This window comes from Rhinolophus sinicus, linkage group LG03, assembly GCF_036562045.2.
Source record: "Rhinolophus sinicus isolate RSC01 linkage group LG03, ASM3656204v1, whole genome shotgun sequence".
NCBI classification, from domain to species: domain Eukaryota; kingdom Metazoa; phylum Chordata; class Mammalia; order Chiroptera; family Rhinolophidae; genus Rhinolophus; species Rhinolophus sinicus.
Window position 1 is genome coordinate 188,386,402 of NC_133753.1, and position 21,999 is coordinate 188,408,400.

Consider the following 21,999-nt stretch of genomic DNA (forward strand, 5'->3'; position numbering starts at 1 on the left):
TGTCTTTCAGTGGTGAAAGCGGGGCAGGTAAAACCGAAAGCACTAAATTGATCCTCAAGTTTTTATCCGTCATCAGTCAACAGTCTTTGGAACTGTCTTTGAAGGAGAAGACATCCTGTGTTGAACAAGCCATTCTTGAAAGCAGGTATTTCTTTATCGTGTTTCTTGTTTCCAACTAATAAGATTCACTTTCCTCTCTGCGTGGCTTATTGGAGGAAGAGTTAAAATTAGTGTTTTCTTTTTTTCTTGGCTTCTCTTTTACCATTAAGGAAAAGTCTTGACATGCAGATAGCAATTTCTAATAACACTCTGACCCTGGGCCAGGTTTGAGTTGGTGAGGGAGTGTCTCCGAGGACCATTCTGCAGCCTTCTCCTTCCCGAGAATCCTTGGCTAGCTTTTTGGAGGCCTTGTTAGCGGCAGAAATTTCAGCCTCCAGCCACCGGTAACAGTGGGCTTAGCACAGAGATGGGCGAGGCTCTGTTCAGCCCTTTGGAAACACCATAAAGCAAACAGCATTTTTGTAGCCTCATGTGGCAGAGGATCAATGATGCGTTCGATGGCAGTGAAGCCTCGGGACTTTGAAAGAGGGCTGTGTGGTCAGGTATCTGAAGTTTTATTTAAAATATGCGGTTAGTTGCCCAGTGTCTGCCTCGTGCCTTATAAGATTTTAGAACTGATAAGAACTTTACAGATCCTACTGTGTGGAAATTAGTCCAGGGGTCTGCAGGCTGCATACAGTCTGATACCTATATCCTGCAGCCTGTTTTTGGTGGTGTTTTTGATGTTGTTTTTTTTAATATGTATTATTCAAACTTTATTTTTTTAATTGTAATAAAATATACATAACATAAAATTGATAACTTTAAACATTTTTCAGTGCACAGCTTAGTGGCATTAAGTACATCCACACTGTTATGCGACTGTTTCCACCATTTGTATCCAGGATGTTTTCATCTTCCTCCGGTAGCCTGTTATTATAAATAAAATTATATTGGAACTTAGACACTCATTTGTTTACATATCATTTATAGCTGCTTCAAGCTTTAGCAGCAGATCTGAGTAGTTGCAACAGAGACACCCCCGCACACACACCCCATTGCCCACAAAGCCAAAAATATTTAGTATCTGTTCCTTTACAGAAAAAGGTTGCTGTCCTCTGATCTAGTCTGACAGCGTGGTAGAGTTGGAGAAGACCCAAAGAAGTTAAAAGAGCTGCTCCCAGGACGTACTACAAATGGGTGGATTTTCCATGACTGGAACTTCTTCTGTTCCTAGAATTAAAATGGGGGCTTTTTCTGTGTGATCCTGGCTCATGTGCACAAACCCAAGTGAAATTGCACAGGGACGAGCCACCACCATGGTCTCCTCAACTGTCACCTCCTGTGCCTGCACAACCAGCTGTGCGATGGATCTCTCCTTCAGGGTGGATGGACATGCGTGCGCGATAAACCCATTGCACAAAGTGCTTTGGAGATCTGGCTCATCCTTACAGAAACATTATCACCCTAAGTCCTTTCGATTTCAGGTTGTTCTTGCAATCGTATGTTTTGACATTTGTGAGGAACATTCTTGCCGTTTTTAGATCTACCCTGATTCACACTCGCTACTGTCGTCCCTTCTTTCACAGCCCCATCATGGAAGCTTTTGGCAACGCGAAGACAGTGTACAACAACAATTCCAGTCGCTTTGGGAAGTTTGTTCAGCTGAACATCTGTCGGAATGGGAATATTCAGGGCGGAAGAATTGTAGATTGTATCCTGTTTCGTTTAGTTTTTATCCGTTGTATTTGACTCAGTACGTAGACACTGTTCTCATCAGGACAGATGAAGAATACAAAACATTTCTGTCTGGTTCTACCTAGTTATTGTTCTCCTATTACTATGTTTGCAGTTCGTTATTCTATGAGACAAAGAACTGTTTTTCTTTTGGAAAGCGCTGCTAATTATTCTATGAGATTAAGAACCGTTTTTCTTTTGGAAAGCTCTGCTGCCATGCCCCTAATCTGAAAAACTGGATTTATCATCAAACATCAGGTGTTTGTTGTTTGAAATCAGCTCTGTCAACTAGTTTGGTACCTCCTAGGGCACCACTGTGTGTCATGTTTGAAATTGGATTTAAATGAAATAGTCCTTTTGGGCTTATCTTTTAGTACCAGAAGTCTCGATGTCAAAGGAACAGGGAATTATAATTATTTCGGTAACAAAGAATAGAAAATTAAAGACTAATTAAGCGGGTTATATCCTGGTTTTGTTCCTTGACTCACCATTGCTTTTCATGTGAAGATTTATTAGAAAAAGTAAGTAAACGTGATTTACTTCACATTTTCTTCCACAATAATAATTTTTGGAAATTATCGGTGTGTGTTAGTTAAGCAGGGGAAACACCTCTGATTAGAGATCTGATTTATGTCCACAGAACCGAGTAGTGAGGCAAAATCCGGGGGAAAGGAATTACCACATATTCTATGCACTACTGGCGGGGCGAGGTCATGAGCAGAGAGGTGAGTGAATGGTACCACAGCCCAGAAATGCGTGTTAGCAATCAACTCATTTTTCCTTTAAAAACCACTAGGATGTGAGAAGACATCTGCTTGGACTCTGTTGATTTTCCACCAATCAAAACAACATGTACAAGAGTACCAGAAAATGTTGAGTTCATTTTAGGGGCAAATAATGTAAAGGGAAAATCATCAATAGAGAAATCTTCAATTTTGGTTTGGTTGGAATCTTCGTACTTTCCTGATTTAAAGGATACTTATTAAAATACTTTCAATGTATTACTACTTTTGGTTTTACTTTTAAACCACAACCGAATAAAGCTAATTTCTGAACGTTTGATTTTTAAGAGAAAACAATCAAAACAAGACCCTCATTGATTATTTTTTTCAGTAACATTCTCTACCATCCTATTTTGTTTAATCAAATTCTGTTTTCCCTGAATTAATTGAGAACTCTATAGGGCACTATTAGCACAGAATTATTTATGTACTTTATTTTAACGTCACAAAGTGAAAACTCAGATTCGGTTTTATCCTGGCCCGTCAAGTATTGATGTTGTTTTTCTTTTCATTTTTGTAGAAGAATTTTATTTATCTGTGCCAGAAAACTACCACTACTTGAATCAGTCTGGATGTGTAGAAGACAAGACAATCAATGATCAGGAATCCTTTAGGGAAGTTATTGTAAGTTACTTTCTTATTTTTCCTTATCTTGAGTGCCCCCCCCCAAAAAAAAAAAAGTGACTGGTTTCATTTTTTGTTTCGAAATTTTATAAAAATAAAAACAAAAGTGGTTACATTTGCACCACTGTGTGAGAACAGCATTTTAAATGTTCTTTCCCAATTTTATTATGGCTTCTTAGACTTCTCTCACAACTCAGACTTTCTCCATTCACTATTTATTTATTACCCTCTTTGCTGAAAGATTGTGTGTGAGAATAATGATGAAAACTCATTCTTCTTTTTGATGAGTTGTGGAAAAGAAGACTTGTCTCGGGATGGTGGTGTTTTTTTTTCCTACCTTGTTTTCTTTTTGCTTCTTTCTTGAAGCTGGAGCACACTGCTTTGTGACAGAAAGAAGGACGTTGTTCCTGGTGACAGACTCCTAATGATCTAAGTCGTGGTTTCACTGTGGTGAAACCCATTAGCGGGCTGGCCACTAGGGTGCAGTGGACATCAAGGCCTCCCTTTTCACCCTGGTGCTTGGAGAGGGTACCCTGGTGGCTTTCCTCTGCTTTCTTGCTGGGGCATCATTTTCTGATTCAGAATTGTTCTTGTTGTTAGCTACAAGTTAACTTTTGGAGCTCAGCCTAGTTTCAGTGATTCTAGGTTTTATTTTTAGATTGAAATGATAGGTTTGGCATTTGAAATTTGGTCTTATGATAAAAGGCTATATTGTCAGAAAGGAAGAAAAATTTATACATAACATTGACATAACCAATATAGACAAAGGACATATAAGTATCCTATTTATAGATCCTTAATATTTGCTTTGCAGTTACTTTTTAGTGTTCACCCATCAGAAATGTCAATGACAACTAAGCTGAAGTTTATTGTAATCAGGAACACATAATTTTTGTTGTTATTTAACCTTCTTCTGGAAGTTCTAAATAGTATAGTCAAAAAAGAAACAAAAATAAATGTGCAACTTGTCAGAAAGGAGGGAAAATACTGTTTTCTGTAAAAAATAATATCCTTTCCCCCTAAACCTACAAAATCATGATTGGGGAATGTCTTAAATAATTTTTTATATCCATAAAATAAGAACCATTTACAGCAAGCAAAATACATGCTCAATTGTATTTAATAATATGGAAAAACTTGCTTATTACCCAAGTAAGGAAGCAGAACAAGGCGTTGTAATCTTTTTATTTAAAAAATAAGGTGTGTGTGTGTGTGTGTGTGTGTGTGTGCACGTGTGCACGCGCACATATATATGTATGTGTGGCAGAAAAATATTGGAACAAAATATACCAAAAAATGTTACCTCATGAGGCAGAATTCTAGAATCTTATTCTTTATCATTCTCTGTTATATTTTTACAACAAATATGTCAACTTTGATGATTATCGTATGATTATATGCCTGTAGACGTAATTTCTATAATGTAGGCATTTAACCGTAAGTGCCATTGTCAATACCACCCAGCCCATCTTTCTGCCTTACGCAGGCAGCATTCTGTAACCAGGAGTGACACGGAAAGGGTTAAAAAGAAACACTAAACTCTTCTGACTGAAGTTGGTTTTATGTATGGAACATGTGTTTGAGCGCCTGTGGAGCCGGCAGGGAGCAAACCACATCGTTTCTGCCTTCTGCTGAAGTGACAAGGACTGACAGATTAGGCTGTTGTTTTGTATGTAATGTGTCTCAATACATCCTTCCAACAGCAAATACAGTTTCAATTTGTATCTTCATACTTGAATTCCATGACGTTCCTTTTCCCAGAGGTCCGGGGATTGAAGGGAAAAGAGCAGCATTCTGTTGGGGCTAACGGACAGACGTTTGTTTGCAGAATGGGTCAAAATGTTAATGGAGAGAAATTATTTCTATGAACATGTATGAACATGTCACCTCTGGTGGTCATTTCTAGCGACTGAAAAAAAATCATTCTTCTTTTTGTCAATTTTAATGTCAGTATACTCTGGCAGTTGGACTTTTTAAGAATTTTGCTTATTTCATTGAAAATGTATGTGTTTTTTGAATCCATCATTGGCATCGACTGACATCAATAAAAATAAGTACCTGTGAGGTATCCTGAACAGGTTCCGGGGGACAGTGACAATATCCTAAATGTCATAGCCATTTTTTATGCAGCCTCCCAAGTTGCACTATTAATTCTGCAGTCATAACAAAATACTATTCCAAGTCAATAGTAACAACTGAGTCATTCCATTGCCTGCATTGACCTACCAGGATGGTGGCTGATGAGTGTGTGTGTGAGGTGAGGTGAGTCTTGGAGCCATAATCATCGTTCTCTTACTCTGCAAATATTGAATGTTTACAGCATGCCTGGCTGTAGACCAGGATTTCCTCACCCTATCGGCCTTACTGGGCATACCCATGGGTTTTTAATGGTGTGAGCCCATGTATATGGATGCATAAATTCATTCTTCGTGAGTCAGATTTTATGAAGATTTCAAGGCCTGACTTTGCACCTCAGTTTTGCCAAGTTGGGAAACATCAGTCTCTTTCAGTGTTGGAAAACATGAGAGTATAAACAAAATTTGTTATAAAATAACATACTATGGCCTAATATAGCATATTTCATAATAAGTTATTATCAGATTACTTCCTTAGAGTGTGCTATGCCCAAGTAGCCTCCCCTTCCAGCATTTCAGAAATGCCATTTCTTCAAGGTTGACCTGCAGTCCCTTTGCTTCCTTGAATGGCTCCTCCACCGCACTGCTGATATCTGAGGCCCTGAGCAGATGTCCCTTTTGGCAGTAAAACTACCCTAAATTCACCCCCTCATCTTTCTAGTGGGAGGAGCCTAGCTTCCTTTGCTCCTTGATGTTTGGGACTGTATCACATACTGAGGGTGCCAAAAAAATGTATGCACGTGACTTGTATTCATCTTTTGTTATTGGTATATGTTGAGTATTACAATTTTAATACAGTTTTTTCCTTTCTTAAAATGTATATGCAAAAAAAAAATGTGTATACATTTTTTTGGCACCCTCTGTATTTGTTACCACCCCACATGCACTTTCACAAACACTTTTGATGTGTTTAATATGGACTTTATTGAAAATATTTGGTATAACTTTGTGCCGGTTTTATAACTAAATTGCTGTTGAGTGCTTCTGAACTATATTGAGTATTTCCCATGTTTTGTTTTTTCAGTCTTGAGCCATACTGTTGAGAAAAATAATTATAATTGTAATCAGCCTTACAGTGGCTACTTTTGCCAAAAAGGTGGAGATTGCTACTAAGGAGATCATAAATAGGACACTAAGAGGCGATAGATGAATGGAGTGTCTGGCTAGCAGTCTTAGCACCCACACCCACACCTAATTGGTTGCAGCCATTAAATTACCCTATGGTATGATTAGTGAAATTACCACTATCACCAACCACAGTCTTAACTAATTAATTCACTTGGGGTTAGACTTGAAAGTGAAGAAGTCACAAATTTACTAATGTAGTAAACACGTTTTATTTGTTTGCTTTCAGTCCATATATAATCTTTGTAGGTATTCTCGAAACTTAACCAAGAATTTTTTCATGGGGCATCTTTGGGTATTTTTTCATTTGACAGTTTGGGTATTTTTCATTTGACTATAAACTTATTTTTTTTTAAATCGTTTATTTTAATGTTGTATAAAGTCCACGTTGATGACTTAAACAGTGAAGATTTTCATTTCTGTGTTCACTCTAAGATAAGCTTAGAAAATTTTTATAAATTAGTATTAAATATGTCGTATTATATGAGGAAAACTTGAATCATAAGAAGGGACGATATTAACTTTTGTATGGCATAACACATAGGTGCCTATAATTATTTTGCTGATGTCTGCGTTGCTCCTTACCACTGTTTTAAAAATCTTTAGCAATATAAATCATTCTGTAGTTTTTAGCCATATTTCTTTCCTTGTAGAATAAGTAAATTTAAATAATTATTTTTCCACAGGCCTTTTTCATTTATTGACACTTGACTAATAGTTCTTATTCATTGCATCAGTTTCTGTTTGTACCCATGAAATGAGAGTCTTCTCACCCTGATGACATAATTCATGGTCTTTTTATTTTTTGTAGTCAACTTTGAGACATCATGTGCATAAAGTAAAATGCTCCCATTTAAAGTATATCATTTTGATGAATTTTGAATTTACGTGCCCATGCATCCACTACAATCAAAATAAAGGGCAGTTCTATACCTCAGAAGCTCTCTGCGCCCCTTCTCAGACAATCTCAGCCACCCCACCCCACCCCACGCCCCAGGAGACCACTGGTCTGCCTTCATTCACTATACGTAGTATATAGATTTGACTTTTTAGAGTTTCGTGTAAATGAAATTATACAGACCACATTCTCTTGTGTCGAGCTCCATGTCACCCATCCACATCACACACGACACAGTTCATTCCTTTTTTATGGTGTGTGGTATTCCATTGAATAGACAGCAGTCTGTGTAGCCATTCACCCATTAGTAGTCTGATTTGTTATTGGAAAAATATGTCAACATTAAAAGCCATGATAGAAGGTAATGAGCCTACTGACACTAACATTGCAACTATTTTCGATTTTGTAAATTTTCTTCCCGGCCTGATTTTCTAATAGTTACAAAAATAGAATTTTCAGTTTTTACGTAAAACATTCACAAATATCTGTTTCTGTATAATGTTTATAATTTCCTTTAAAAACTACACACTATTCTAACAACCTTATTTACTATATTTGACTTGTCTAATTGTAGGATAGTTAGAATTTTTTTTTTTCCTCTGAAAAAGATAACACTGTAGTGAATATTTCACAAAACTTTCTTTTCTGTTGAAATTTTCCTTGGAACAAACTTTCAGCATTAAAATGGGAGATTACACAGGAGATTCTTTTTCTTTTTTTAAAATATCCTTGGAAAGTAATAGAGTTGGATGAGTAATAAGTTCCTAGACTTTGGGCTCGTTGGGCCTGACTTTATTCTTGGTTGTGCAACCCTGAGAAAGTTACTTAACCTCTCTGAACGTTATAAGACTGTACATATGTGGCCCAGCACAGTGTTGCCACATAATGTTCTCTTCCAAAAAGATTATAGTAATTTATAGTACCAATGACCAGTGCCTAAATATCCCCGTTTCACCAATTTTAGGTTTATCCTTCAGAAATTTTTTTGCTGATTTAATTAAAGCAATCTCAGATTTTCTTTAATGCGTGTATGTTTCATTTCTAGCAGGGAGAAGGTTTCTCTGTAGATTTACGCTTCCTCCTATAAGAAAGGCCTGTTTTATTTTTGTGGCTCATGGATCTCCTAGCAGAGTTCTTGCTCTTTCCCTTACAATTATTTCTTTTAATTCTGTTTCCCTGCCTATTGTTTTTGCCCTTTGTTTCAACTTTGTTTTTTTTCCTTGTAAAGAAATTACACGTTTCACGTTTTAAAATGTCCATTTGTTTCCCTTTGCAATTTCTGTTGCTTCAAAGTGGTACGTGATTTCCTTCTTCCCAGTCTCCTATGGACTTTGTAGTGATTTGGGGTCCAGGTTCTCTTTGTGGGTCATTTTTAGCAGTACTGTCAACAATTCTGCCCTCAGTTGTGTGTTGGGGGAAGGGGTAGCTTTTTCCCTGACAAGAATATGGCTTCTAAATCACATTAGAAATTGAGTAAACCTTAGCTATGATTCTAAAGACTCCTGACTACAGTTATTTGGATACATAATTGTTGGGATCAGCTCCTGTAGGTGTCTGCTTATTTTTTCCCAAAACAGCGTTATGTTAACTTCCATTTACTATCCAGAGGCCAAGACCATAAAGATTCTTTGGAAAAATGAAAAGCGGACATGTGATGAATGTGTGGGGAAGACAGGTCTAGACTCATTCATATGTTCCATCAATATCTATTATAAAAGGAGCAAAATGCTCTCCTGTCTATAAAGTTCCCGACAGAGAATTTCATTCCACCTTTTGGATCCTGGCTGCCTTTCACCGTGAAAACAAAGCCCCAGAGTTTACCCTGCAGGATGTTCATGAAGTCTTACCCCACCCCCAAGTTTTCCCCCTCCCAGTTTTTTATGTGTAAGAAAATAATAAATGTTCCATTATGCTTTGGTATCTGTAGAAAAAAAGTATTTCTTTATCACCATCGTTACTGTGAGTCTCTTAGGTAATTCTTTTGTGGTGTAACTAGGAGGCTTATACATTAGGCCGATATTTACTCGTGTTTTTATTTCCTCAATTGGGTTCTCTCTCAGCATTCTACTGTTCTTTCTTAGTATCACGCTCTTTTATGTGTACCTGTGTAAGGCCTTTATCATGTAAAAGTGAGTGGTCATGCATCTATTTCTTGTTTCCTTGCCTTTTACAACAATATCTAATAATTTTACTGAGTGGTTTTTCATTTTCTCTAGTGTGAAGAAAAATGACATAAAAAAACTTAAACACGCGTGTTTTCTTCCAGACGGCAATGGAAGTCATGCAGTTTAGCAAGGAAGAGGTTCGGGAGGTTCTGAGGTTGCTCGCTGGTATATTGCATCTTGGGAACATAGAGTTCATCACTGCTGGCGGGGCGCAGGTTTCCTTCAAAACGGGTAAGACGGCCCTTTCTTTCCTTGGCTTTTTCCTCATAGGAAATGTAGACCTAAAATATTTACTGTCTGACCTTTTACACAGAGGGGTTTCCGATCCCTGGAATAGCGAGCTACAGAACTTTGTATCTGATGTGAACTGTTAATAAAGGGTAAAAACGTTTAAGACATTATTACAGAATGGGATGGGGGGCTGTGTTCTCGTTCTTGCTAAGAAAGCAGGAAAGTGGGCCAGATGAGAGAGACGAGGAACAAGGATGAGATGCAGGAAAAATATTCTGAGTCGGGGTGTAGTGTCACCATAGCTTTTCATAGTTACTGAGTGGTGGCACAGTGTAATGGTTAAGACCGTTAGTTTTCAAGCCAGAATGCCTCATTTATAGCCCAGTTCTGCCATAAACTGCTTCCTTGGATTATTTACCACCTCAACTGGTGGTCTGTAAAGCACCTCAGCGATGTGGGTCATATGTGTTGATGTTTACCGCACTAGGAATTAAAACAGGCATTTAGAAAAATTCATTCCAAAATAATCATAATAAACCCATTGCATATTAAAATAAATATCATATTTTTATTTAAAAGACTGTTTTTAAAAAAAATCAGTGAGGAGTGACATTGTCTGACATTCTTACAGATTTCTTTGATAGCTAATGTAATGGAGGACAGCTAGGTTCTGATATCTGCTTTTGCATTTGTTTTGTTGCGATACCTCATGTCACGTAGCCACTAGAAAATATCATCTGTATACAGATTGAGGGTATGAGAGTAAAAAAGCAAATAACATCCTATTATTATTATTATTATTATTAAAAATAGTTACGATCTCGCAAACTTCTGACAGGGTCTGAGGGACCCCCTTACCTTTGGGGTGTCTGGACTACACTTGGTCCAAACACAGGGTTCTCTGCAATTAACCTAGAACTCGATAAAAGAGGGACTAACTTACTAATGAAATGTGTGTTCCATAAATTCTGCCTGAAAGATTCAGGAAATGTTCTCTGCTGTAACGTGTCACTGTGTGTGGTTAGCTTTCAGCCCGCTTGGGGTCCCATGGCCTGTCCCTTCTTGGGGTCCCATGGCCTGTCCCTTCTCGGGGCTGTGCTCTCACTTCTGCCTCACTCTTCATTTCCAGCCTTGGGCAGGTCTGCAGAGTTACTTGGGCTGGACCCAGCGCAGCTCACGGACGCTCTGACCCAGAGATCAATGTTCCTCAGGGGGGAGGAGATCCTCACGCCGCTCAACATCCAACAGGTACATGCATTTTGCCAGCGAAGCTTGTTTTCAGATCCATGGCTTTGATTCAAGCAGGTAACCACAGCGAACCGTTTCAGTGAGTTTGGTGCGTGATCAAAATAAAGGTATCCACATTGAGAGGAGGAGATAAAGTTGTCGGATTATTTTCTAAGACACAGTGTAGCTGAGTCTTTAAGAAGATGGGGTCTGGTGCAGATGGCCTGGTTTTGAGGCCTGACTCCACTTATTACTGTCTGTTCCCGGGACATTTCTTCCCTGTGCCTCAGTTTCCTCCTCTGTACGGCAAGGATAATTATCATACCTAATTGTACGATCTTGTAAGGATAAGAAAAAAAATTTATGCTAAGTGCTTAATGATTGGCACAGAATAAGAGCTAAGTAAACATTCACTATAATAATAATAATAATAATATTATATATGAAAACAGTGCAACAGTATGTTAGATTAGTTACTTTTGCCTCTGCCACTGCCTTGAGACAATTACATGCTCTACCCCATCTAATATGTTTCTTGATTGGGTAAGTAAAAAATGCTAACCATGTACCATGAAGAAAACGTTTATGTGTACAAAGTGAAATATGAGAAGATGAAAATGAAAAGCCTCAGTCTTAATTACTGTTTAAACCTGATAAAATCTGTAGCTGTATCTGTTGGGTCAGGTTCTTTCCTATAACGCAACATGTGAGGTTGACTTCTGGGCCTGATATTTAAAGGCCTTCTTGGTAAATCTCACTGTAAAGTAAGTAAGTGAGCTCCAGTTGATCCTTTCTTTCAAGTCTGTGTTTTCCTAGATGGTACTGATTCATGTAACATTGGGTGCACAGCTGCTATGCCTGTTTAGCGTTTGTGTCTCCCGAGCAGGATAGGGATGGACTCACCTGTCTGGGCTGTTTGGGGTCAACTGGAAACAGTGAGCACGTGTCCTTTCCCCTCAGGCAGTAGACAGCAGAGACTCCCTGGCCATGGCACTTTATGCACGCTGCTTCGAGTGGGTCATCAAGAAGATCAACAGCAGAATCAAAGGCAAAGATGACTTTAAGTCGATTGGCATTCTTGACATCTTTGGATTTGAAAATTTCGAGGTATGACTTCTGACGAGTGGGACGCGTGAATTCTTTTCGGCCCCCTTCTTGGGTGGCCTTAAATCTCTTGTTCACAGACATTGATATTTTTCTCTGCAGATTTTGTTGTTGTTGTTTTTCTTCATCTTTATATGTTAATAGTGAGAGCTTTATATATAATAGTAAAGATACTTGTTGAATGGTTTCTCCCCTTAGGTTAATCACTTCGAGCAGTTCAACATAAACTATGCAAATGAGAAACTTCAGGAATATTTCAACAAGCATATTTTTTCTTTAGAACAACTGGAATATAGCAGGTAAGCATTCATAGAATTCTATTAAAAAAAATTTTTTTTTAATCAGCCACTAAATTAGATAGTTTTACAACTGTGTGTTGCTATAACCCAGCCCTTTTTCATCTTTCTACAGAGAAGGATTAGTGTGGGAAGATATTGACTGGATAGACAACGGAGAATGCCTGGACTTGATTGAGAAGGTAATATGTGGTTGAAGGGCTGCTTCATGTTTATGGGAACGAAATCGCTTGTGCGAACATGCCCATCTAAGATGTGAATGTTTAGAACACAGTGGACCATTTAGAAACATAAATGTCGGTGTGCAAGGTTGAAGTCAAATACTTGGCTGCTTTAAGACTATTGTCTCACTGAGCTCAGTAGTTTAGAATCAACATTGTACAAATCGGCTTCACCTGGATGTCAAGTCAGCCTCAAAAGCCTGGCCAGTACCAAGAGTAGATGGGCCAATTATAAAAGTTTTGTCCAAAAAATTGCAGTAGGTTCAATTTTAAAAAAAAATATTTATGTGGAATTTAAATTTACTGGATTCCTTCATAATATTGCTCTAAATTATTTCAATCTAAGAAATTACTGTGCCTTGTCTTTTTAACCACTTATTTGATAGAGAGGTGAGGGGAAAGGAGTTCTCAAATATGTTGAGGGACACATTCAGCTTTAAATTCATGCGATGTTTTTTCCCTCTTCTAGAAACTTGGCCTCCTAGCCCTTATCAATGAAGAAAGCCATTTTCCTCAAGCCACAGACAGCACCTTACTGGAGAAGTTACACAATCAACACGCTGTATGTCGAGACCTGCCAATTCTTAATTGTGTCTGAGTAGCAAATCTGTGCATTGAGATTACACACGAGATAGTTCAGGGCTGCTGGCCCCACTATGACTCCCACGTTAAAATTTTGTTTTCTCAACCCAGTGGAGCTCTTCCCTGATTGCTAGAACTAAATTAAAATAAACCAAAGGGATAGATTTGGGTTCCTTGTCAGAATATACTCATGTTTAGTTTATGAGGATAGCATTTAACATTTTTAGCCTGTTGTAATGACACAGACAAGAGTTCCGTGGTTTGATGAAGTACATCACATGCTGTGTACTGTAAACCTCTGATACGTGGTGGGTTTCAAAATTGTTTTCACCATTGTAGTTAGTTTTCTCTGGAAATCGATGGAAATCCGTAAGTGAAACGAGGCGTTTGTATGTGTTTTTTTTGTTTTTTAATTAGAATAACCACTTTTACGTGAAGCCCAGAGTTGCCGTCAACAATTTTGGAGTGAAACACTATGCTGGAGAGGTAAGTGCTTAATTAAGGTTCTTGTTGATCTTGGCCCATTTGGTATTTAGATAAATAGTCATTTCAGGAGGCATTCGTAAAGCTATTGAAATGACATCCTGGGGCTAGCTTTTAAAGGAGATGCTGGTGACCTGAAATGATGCTTTCGATCAATTCTACCTTCTCTCATTTCTTTTTTTAAAACCAGGTGCAATATGATGTCCGAGGCATCTTGGAGAAGAACAGAGACACCTTCAGAGACGACCTTCTCAACTTGCTGAGAGAAAGCCGGTATGTTGCTCTCCTGCCCGAGGTATCTTCAGCAAGCCGAGTACTGTCTGCGCAGATGCTTTTAATTCACAAACATAGAAAACATTAATATGGAAACAACTTGATTTACTACCTTATTCCCTGGGCCACATGTCACCAATACGATGACCAAGAGTTATAAAATAATGCTAGTAGTGGTGACTTCCAGTTTATAAGGTACCAGAGGAACAGCAAATCCATGCGTTAGAAACGATTCTTAATCCTGCTACGCGGATGAGGAAGCCGAGACTTGGAGCAGTTAAGTGACTTGCCCAAGATCCCACAACTGGTTTTGATCTGGTCTGCTTGGCCCAGGAACCTAAATCTTACCCACTGTGATGTATGTTCTTCACCACAAGCTTAGAACTATGTGTCAAATTGATTTCAGCCTTGGGTTTATAGAACCCCTGTGTCTCTCATTAGTGGGAAGGATGTCAAGAAAAATAAACAGGTATTAATTCAGCTAAAATTATAAATATTGCACATTCATTTGTCCATGAATTGTAAATTCCCACCATTAAATCAATAGTTGATTAGTTTCGCTATTTGTATATATTAAACCAAGAGGCTTTGTGACAGAGAAAAGGGGGAAAAAGAACCCTGTGTTAGAGTTTTCAATACCTGTGTGAGACCCAGAGTGAATCTATAACAGAAACAAATTTGTAATATCTAAGGAAGGAAAGTAGCAGAATTATTAAAAAGCATAATACTTTTAGGAAAGTCAGTGCCAGGTGGCCACCCTGTCATTTAGATAGTTGTGAACTGCAGAGAAGGGAACCCATGTAAAGGGGCAGCTTAGAAGCTCAGAATTGGAAGTGGTAGATCTTTAAATGTGTTTTAACTCTCTTATCTGAAGATCCCCTATTTATAACATCGCCAGTTGTTTTTATGTTTAGATGAGTTTCCAGAACTGTAAAAGTGGCAGTGTTTTAAAAACACCATAGCATGTTATGTAGCAGAGCAGTTTCTTAGGTACTAGATACATTGAAATAAAAGCAATCTTGATGTTAAACAGAAGCATTTTGTTGTAGTGAAAAGATCACAGGCGCTTCTGTCATAATGTAAAGTGGTTTTGTGATTGCAGTAAAGAACTTTCTGTTTCAGCCCCAGGTTTCTCTCTGCAGACTGAGGGGCTTGCGCTGTTTGCTCACTCTGCTCTTTCACCTCTGACATCTGTGACATTTTAATGGAACCAAAGCTTTTGTACAAAGTGCTCAAAGCACTGTTGGCAGACTTCAAAGAGTGAGCGTGAAATAGCACCCTAGAACAAAACTGCAAAAGGGCTGGGGCAAAGGGAGAAGTGACAGGGGAAGTACTGACCCTGCTGGGAGGTGTGGATGCCCAGATGTTGTCCCCACCTTTCCTGGTCTCAATGAAACCTCCGACACCCCACCCCCACCCCCAACTTGACAGCACATAACCTCTTCCCTGCAAGGAAGACAAAGAGAAGTTATTGAGAAGCCTTTTGTTTTACTAGGAGTGGCAACGAATTCTATAGAACTTGTTAGGAATGGGAGCAGCCACCAACATCAGCCTCTCCGACGTACCAGGCACCATGCTCATTTTTTGCCTATGTTTTCTCATTTCATTCTCACCCCAGGATTACGAGATAAAGTAAAAAACGGCCCCATTTTCCCGATGAAGACAAGTGTCCCGCCCGAATCATGCAGCCAGGAACTGGGGGAGGCAGGATTTGAACCCCAGTGCCTCTCACTCCAGAGTTAGCTCCTTTCCATCTGTTAACTGGTTGGATTTTGCAACACTGAGCTGTGCAATGCAAATAGCTGCCTTCCACAGGCAGGGAGATCAGGGCCGCGGTAGCTTGGGTGGCGCTCGGGAAAGCATGGCACTCCTAAGCGGCTTGTCCCTGGGTCACTTTCATCCCACGTCACTTCTGCAAGTCTCTAGTGCTTTGAAGGCAACCACATTTTTGTTTGTTTTCAATGCCTAAAGCTCTTTGGCAATGGTTGGCTTGAGATGTTTGGAAGCTGTCTTAGCTCTTCCAGGCCTCGGTGTGTTACTGTCAGTGGGAAAACGCATTATAATTACAGTAATCCAGCACCTAATAACTGGGGGTGTGCCCTCATCGCCCTCTGCTCTCTGCTCTCACAGATTCGACTTCATCTATGACCTCTTTGAACACGTTTCCAGCCGCAATAACCAGGATACCTTGAAATGTGGAAGCAAACATCGGCGGCCCACGGTCAGCTCCCAGTTCAAGGTTAGTCAGTCTGCGCTGCTGGCTTTGAGGGGTCGGTCGTCACCGTGACTTAAAACTTGAAAATAGGAATTAGGGACATGAGCTAGGTCTATGAGAGTGTTTTGTTTTTGTTTTCCATTTATATCATCCTTTTAAAACAGACTGCGTTAGATAAAATATACTTTTTTTCTGAGTCAGATGAAAACATATAGGTCTTTTCTTGTTAATGATAAATCACTACTTAGGCTAAGCTTAGGAAGTAGCAGTTCTTCTTAAGGACTGTGGGCCATGTGGGATCACTCTGGTTTATACTTAGATGATCATGTGACAATAGAGTATATTTCTTCCCATGTCTGGGTTTTTGTATTTTTCCTAGGTATGTTTACAGTATCGCAACTAGCAATAATGACCAAATGCATATTTACAGTAGGTCAATGTCAGTTGCCTTGTCCAAATGTTCAGAATTCAGAGAAAATCAGGAACATTGTCATTTTCATTTTAAAGGTGGAAGGATTTTATGTAGTTTCGAGGAGAACATGATGACCATTTCCCTAACTTAATCCTAATCTGAAGGGAAATGAGTCAACAGACACTCAGTAAATGTGCTCTTGAGGTATCATTTACTCACAGGTGGATACATTGGGCGGGGGTCTGTGTGAGGTCTGTTGTGCTGTGTGGCTGGGTAAGGTGATTACATGAAGGGCAGGTTTGGCCCCGATGGGATGTGAGAATAATCGCTACCATTTGTTAGAAACTTACTATGTGCCCCTCATTGGACTAATGACTTTATATACGGTATCTTATTGATTCCTCCCATAATCGTGTAAGTACATGCTGTTGTCCCCATTTTATAGATGAGGTAACTGAGGTTTAGAAAACGAAACCCATTCAGTCCCTCCGAAGACTGAAGCTAGGATTTGAATTAAACCTGGGTCTGTCTGGTTCTAAAACCTATGTATGCTCTTAATCTTCCAGTGCAGTTTTCTTTTGTTTAGGGCAGTACTGTCTGGGGTTGTCTCGGAAGGCTTTGTACGTACTTGGGAATTAAACTGGACTAGGAATCAAGGAAATGGAAAAGAGTGGGTGGACCTTCCTGGTAGAGACGAGGGCAAGAGAAGGAAGTGAGACAGGAATCTGAGGCCTAGCCCTGGAAGGTGTGAGTAGATGGGGGCTCGCTGACCAGACGCCTGGTGTGAAGTCCACTTGGTACCAGGGCCATATGAAGCTGAAGGGCCAGGACATTTTGTCATCTGTGAAAAAAACCTAAGGCTTTCTAAGCAGAGAAGTAACTAGTCAATGTAGTGATGTAGACCACCCAGTTTCTTCAGCAAAATTAGAAGAAGAAAAAAAGAGACAGATGGAGGAGGGGAAACCAATCGATTAAAAGAAACTTCAAAGATGTATCAACCAACTACAAAATGTGAACCTTATTTCCATTCTGATTTCAAAGAACAAAGCACTTAAAAATTAGGACATTTGTGACAGTTGCGTGTTTTAATATGCAACTTGAGACAGTTGCACTTTTTAATATTAACATGAAGGAATTGAGGTTAAATCTTTTCAGGGTGATGATATGGATATGGTCACCTATATATGTTTTAAAGTGATTATCCTTTAATAATACATATTGAAATATTGAGGGATGAAATAATATGATGTCTGGGATTTTTCTTTTCTACAAGGGATGGGGAAAAGAAAAGTATGTACTGAGACAGGGATCAGATGAAATAAGATGAGCCATGAGCTGAAGCTGAGTAGTCATTACATGCTGGCTGCTTTGGTAAATGTTAAAAATTCTTCACAATAAAAAAAGAAAAAGCAGTATTACGGAAGATTGATCTGCCTGGTGATTTGAAGGTGAGAATGAGAGACTGTGGCTCAAAGACCTGTGAAGTATTGGTGTAGACTGTCATTTTGATGGAAATAATGAATCAGGAGGAAGAATGCCAATGGGAAAGTGCTTACTTCTCAGGTTTTCTATATGAAACATTGAAATATCCTAGGGTTGTTTTTTGCTGGTTAACAGAATGTTTTTGTCGTTATTGTTCTGTTGTTGTGTTTTTGTTTTTCTTAGCAGTGCTATTTCAAGGCAATGACAGATGAGTTCTGTATACTGTATTGTGAAATAATTTCAGTGACAATGAATTGTAATATCTTTGCTTTATTTTATATTAGAATGACATCATTAAAAATGAAAACTTATCATTGCTATGATTTATATTTTTTTTATTATTATTTCTGATAAGTGCCCAGGGTGCTGAGAAATTTAAAGAATGACATACTAAGAGACTAAATCAACATATCCTTTTTTCTTTCTAATAGGACTCCCTGCATTCCTTAATGGCAACGCTAAGCTCCTCTAATCCTTTCTTTGTTCGCTGTGTCAAGCCAAACATGCAGAAGGTAAGATTGAGGACAGTTCTAGCTGAGACCACGTCTTTCAGGAGACCGCCTCCTGGGTGGTTACTCACAGATTTGGTTTCTCCAACGTCCTTTCATTTTAGATGGGTTGGCAGTGTATATGGCATTATTATAACTTAACGTTACTAAATGGAAACATTCCCTTTGTCTCTTTGGGCCTGTTTGTTGGCTTTTGAATGATACCCTTACGCTTTAAAGAAATCCAGTTGAAAAGTTAACACTATGAAGCCTTCACTTTTTTTTTAAGCACTTGGTGTGAAATTCTCGGGCAAGCTTCCATTTTCAAAGAAATTGTTGGTGTATTTTTTGTGGTTGGTATTTTGTTTGTTTTCTTTTGCTTCTTTTGTTAAACGTGATGAGTCTGTGTTCTCGGTGGTAGTGCTGAATTTTATGAACTTGGATGTGGTGGTCATAACTAATTTGAAAACTCCTGGAAGCTGGTCATCATGAGTTTTCAAGTCTAGGCTCCAGGATGTTAGCTTTGTTAATACTACATCCTGATCAGAAACAGTGTGAGTTTTAAAAGGAAAAGCTATCTAAACAAAGAAAACTTGATATTAGAGATATAGTCAGCTGCTGAGTCCAAGACTAAAATGGGCAACTTGCCTTACAGTGTTGTTAGAAAAGTGGAAATTATCTTGATTTGGCGAAGATCAGCTCTTAGTAACCCCCCCTGAAGAGAGGAAAGCCCCACAAGGCAGACATGTCAAGGGCCCCTCATGTTGAAAAACTAGATGTCATCCTCACAAGGGCTAAAATAAGGAATCTGACCTGAACTGTTTCCCGTGAGACTTGTGTTATATTCTGATATCTTGGCTGAGGCTAGGTCTTTTCATATTGATTGCTGATTGTCTTTGACGTAATATGGCAGTGATTCCTGATTTATAGTTTAAAGATGTTTATTTATGAGAACCACAATATTGAATTCTCGGTCTTCTAGGAAAGTACAGCTGAACGTTCTCTTTAATGAAGAACAAGCTGTTCAGTTTGTTACCTTGCTGTGAGGCGTGATGGTGACAGTTTGGCGCTTGTACGGCACAAAGTGGCCGAGTCTGGTCTCGTATAGGAGGTCTGTGATGGCTTCATTTAATGTGCATCTGTTTTGGTAGTTAAAAAGTAACTCGTCTTTCCATTTTCGAAATTGATATTACAGTGTTTTAGGTTATCACAAAAATATGGCAACGTAAACAATGCATAGTTTTTTTGACATAATGTGGGAAATTAATAGTTAAGACATAACCATATACCATGTCAGCTGGTTTATATTCCATTTTATAACCCCAATGGGCAGTATTTACAAGGCAGTATAAATGGGCTTTGCGTTTGGATCTACAGTCACAGGAGCTGTCTAACTTCTGTCAGTGTTTCTTTTCTCTTTTTACCACAGAGATAATAACACCATATTTCATCCCAAACATGCATGTTTTTTCCCAACTTAAGGCCTTGCATACTGGGATGGATTTACAGCTTTTGGTGAGCCGTAGTTTAAATGGGAGCGCTTTCTCTTTCTCAGCTGTATATCACATAATCATACAGTGTTCTAGCCATTGCCATCAAAGATTCAATGACATGGGGGAGGGAACCTGCTGTGCCAGCACTGTTACAAGGACAGAAATTTTAATTTGAAAAACCCGGCCCCATGTGTTTTTATTTTCTTTCTCAGATGGAGTGGAGTTTGGTTTTTCTCCTTCAAACTGTAATAGCTTTTGATATTAGACTGGCTTGAATTGAAAACTCTTTTTAGTAGCCTGAATAATAAAGAAGTTACTCTCCTTTTGATGTTCTCTTGTCCTTGCTGAGATTTGATTGTGCCTAATTGCCTTGGGTTTTGCATTTTAAAACTGATGCAGCCCAACCTCGTGTTTCCATTTGTGTTGGCTCAGAGCACTTTTCCTCTCCCGACCTGGGGCAGACACTAATTCATACCGAGAGATGGGCTGCAAAGACTTTGAAATGTCTCTGTAGCATTTGAAAGATACCCAACTAATAAAGGCACAGACACAAGACCTGACTTGTCTGAGACCTTAAGAGGTAGATGTGATTTTAAGTATGAAGATGCTGATTAGAATATGGAGATCTTAAACTATGACCCACTTAGTCTTCCACTGAACACACTGGCGTGTTGCTGGTGACTGTGTTATATAATATGTATGTAAACAACCCTCATTTAGAGTTCCTTATGAATATTGTTTTGTCCAAAGGTAGATGCTTCTGGAAATCTCACAGGGAAAATCTTGCTTTCTTTCAGCTCAGAGATGGGGAATGTATATTTCCAGTGTGGAAGGACGAGGCCGACTGCCGTCACCTCCTTCCCTTCTCAAGTCAGTAGTACATCAGGGGAGCTTGAGGCATGTATTCAAATATATGGATATGTAGGTGTCTGTGCATTATTCGGGAACGTAGATCATGGGTCTTGGCAGACTCGACAGGTTTTTTTTTTTCCCTTCTGGCAATTCTGTGACCAGAAAGGGATAAATAAGAACAGTGGCTATAAGGCCTGTGGCCTAGAGACCTGGCCTTAGCAAAAGTGCCGTGGCTGCCTTTGTGCTGTTAGGAGCAGATCCAGCACCCCCAAGACGCCGACCTGGCCCCGCGGTGAGTGTGCGCGCGCACATGGCTCGTGGGCCCCAGGCTTGTAGGACAGGCTGCTTCCCCTCCTGGGTGAGTGAGTGACAGAATGGCCACTTGTGCCTCAGGCGTCTAGAAATCCTTGAAGGGAGGGTTACGGTGTTTTTGTTATTTGGGGTTTTTGTGTTTTGCTTTGAAAAGCAGATACAAGCAGGGACCATATTACTGAAATGCTGGAACAACTAGAGTGACGTGTGGACTCGGTTCTTTGTTGTAGACAACTTGGAGCTAGCTAATCTTGGGTGGTTTTCGTAAAAGGTACTTTGCTGGCGTCATTCGGAAGTCCTCCTGGCTCTAAGTGATGAGGCGAATGAGAAAAGCACACCTCTTGATGCAGCTCCTTAGATGGCACTCGAGGCTGTAATCCTCCACTCGGCTTAGAATTGTCAGTTTACCAAGGGCAGACGTCTCCATTAGACAATTTTTAGTTGGTGATGTGGCCTGTTAGCGTTTTCTCTCTCCTATTGGCTTAGGCAACAGTAATTTCTGGTCCAAAGTGTCCTAACCAAGCCCAGGAGGTTTCTGTCTGAAAGGAAACCTCCTCTGCCGCCTCCGAATGTCTCCGCAAGGCTGTTCCACAGCCTATGAGGTCTCCCTTCCCTCCTTACCTGTCACTTTAACAAAAAAGTTCCAGTCTGAAAAGACTGTCATTAGCATCCCTCAAAAAAAACCCAGAGGACGTGCTGGACAGAATTCAAGGAGGGAACAGACGGATAAATATCAGGGAAACCTTCCCAGCGTGAGAAGTGGTTGTCTGTGGCTCCCCAGTGAGGCAGGGCCCATTTCCCGCAGAAGCAGTCAGGGCTGTCG

At 39.4% G+C, this 21,999-nt stretch overlaps 1 protein-coding gene across 2 annotated transcripts in view; it reads left to right on the forward strand.

The window, feature by feature from the left end:
- The window catches only part of MYO10 (myosin X), a 201,627-nt gene that overhangs the window by 113,297 nt on the left and 66,331 nt on the right, over nt 1-21,999 (forward strand). The window contains exons 5-19 of one of the 2 annotated variants that reach the window (XM_019753532.2): nt 11-145; nt 1,629-1,753; nt 2,284-2,297; nt 2,417-2,501; nt 3,079-3,182; nt 9,607-9,736; nt 10,866-10,984; nt 11,924-12,070; nt 12,266-12,366; nt 12,479-12,545; nt 13,054-13,146; nt 13,584-13,652; nt 13,840-13,922; nt 16,053-16,161; nt 18,463-18,543. In XM_019753532.2, coding sequence (XP_019609091.2) covers nt 11-145; nt 1,629-1,753; nt 2,284-2,297; nt 2,417-2,501; nt 3,079-3,182; nt 9,607-9,736; nt 10,866-10,984; nt 11,924-12,070; nt 12,266-12,366; nt 12,479-12,545; nt 13,054-13,146; nt 13,584-13,652; nt 13,840-13,922; nt 16,053-16,161; nt 18,463-18,543 — 1,462 coding nt within the window. Of the gene's footprint in view, nt 1-10; nt 146-1,628; nt 1,754-2,283; nt 2,298-2,395; nt 2,502-3,078; nt 3,183-9,606; nt 9,737-10,865; nt 10,985-11,923; nt 12,071-12,265; nt 12,367-12,478; nt 12,546-13,053; nt 13,147-13,583; nt 13,653-13,839; nt 13,923-16,052; nt 16,162-18,462; nt 18,544-21,999 lie in introns of both variants that reach the window. The other variant, XM_074329057.1, reaches the window with a different exon arrangement.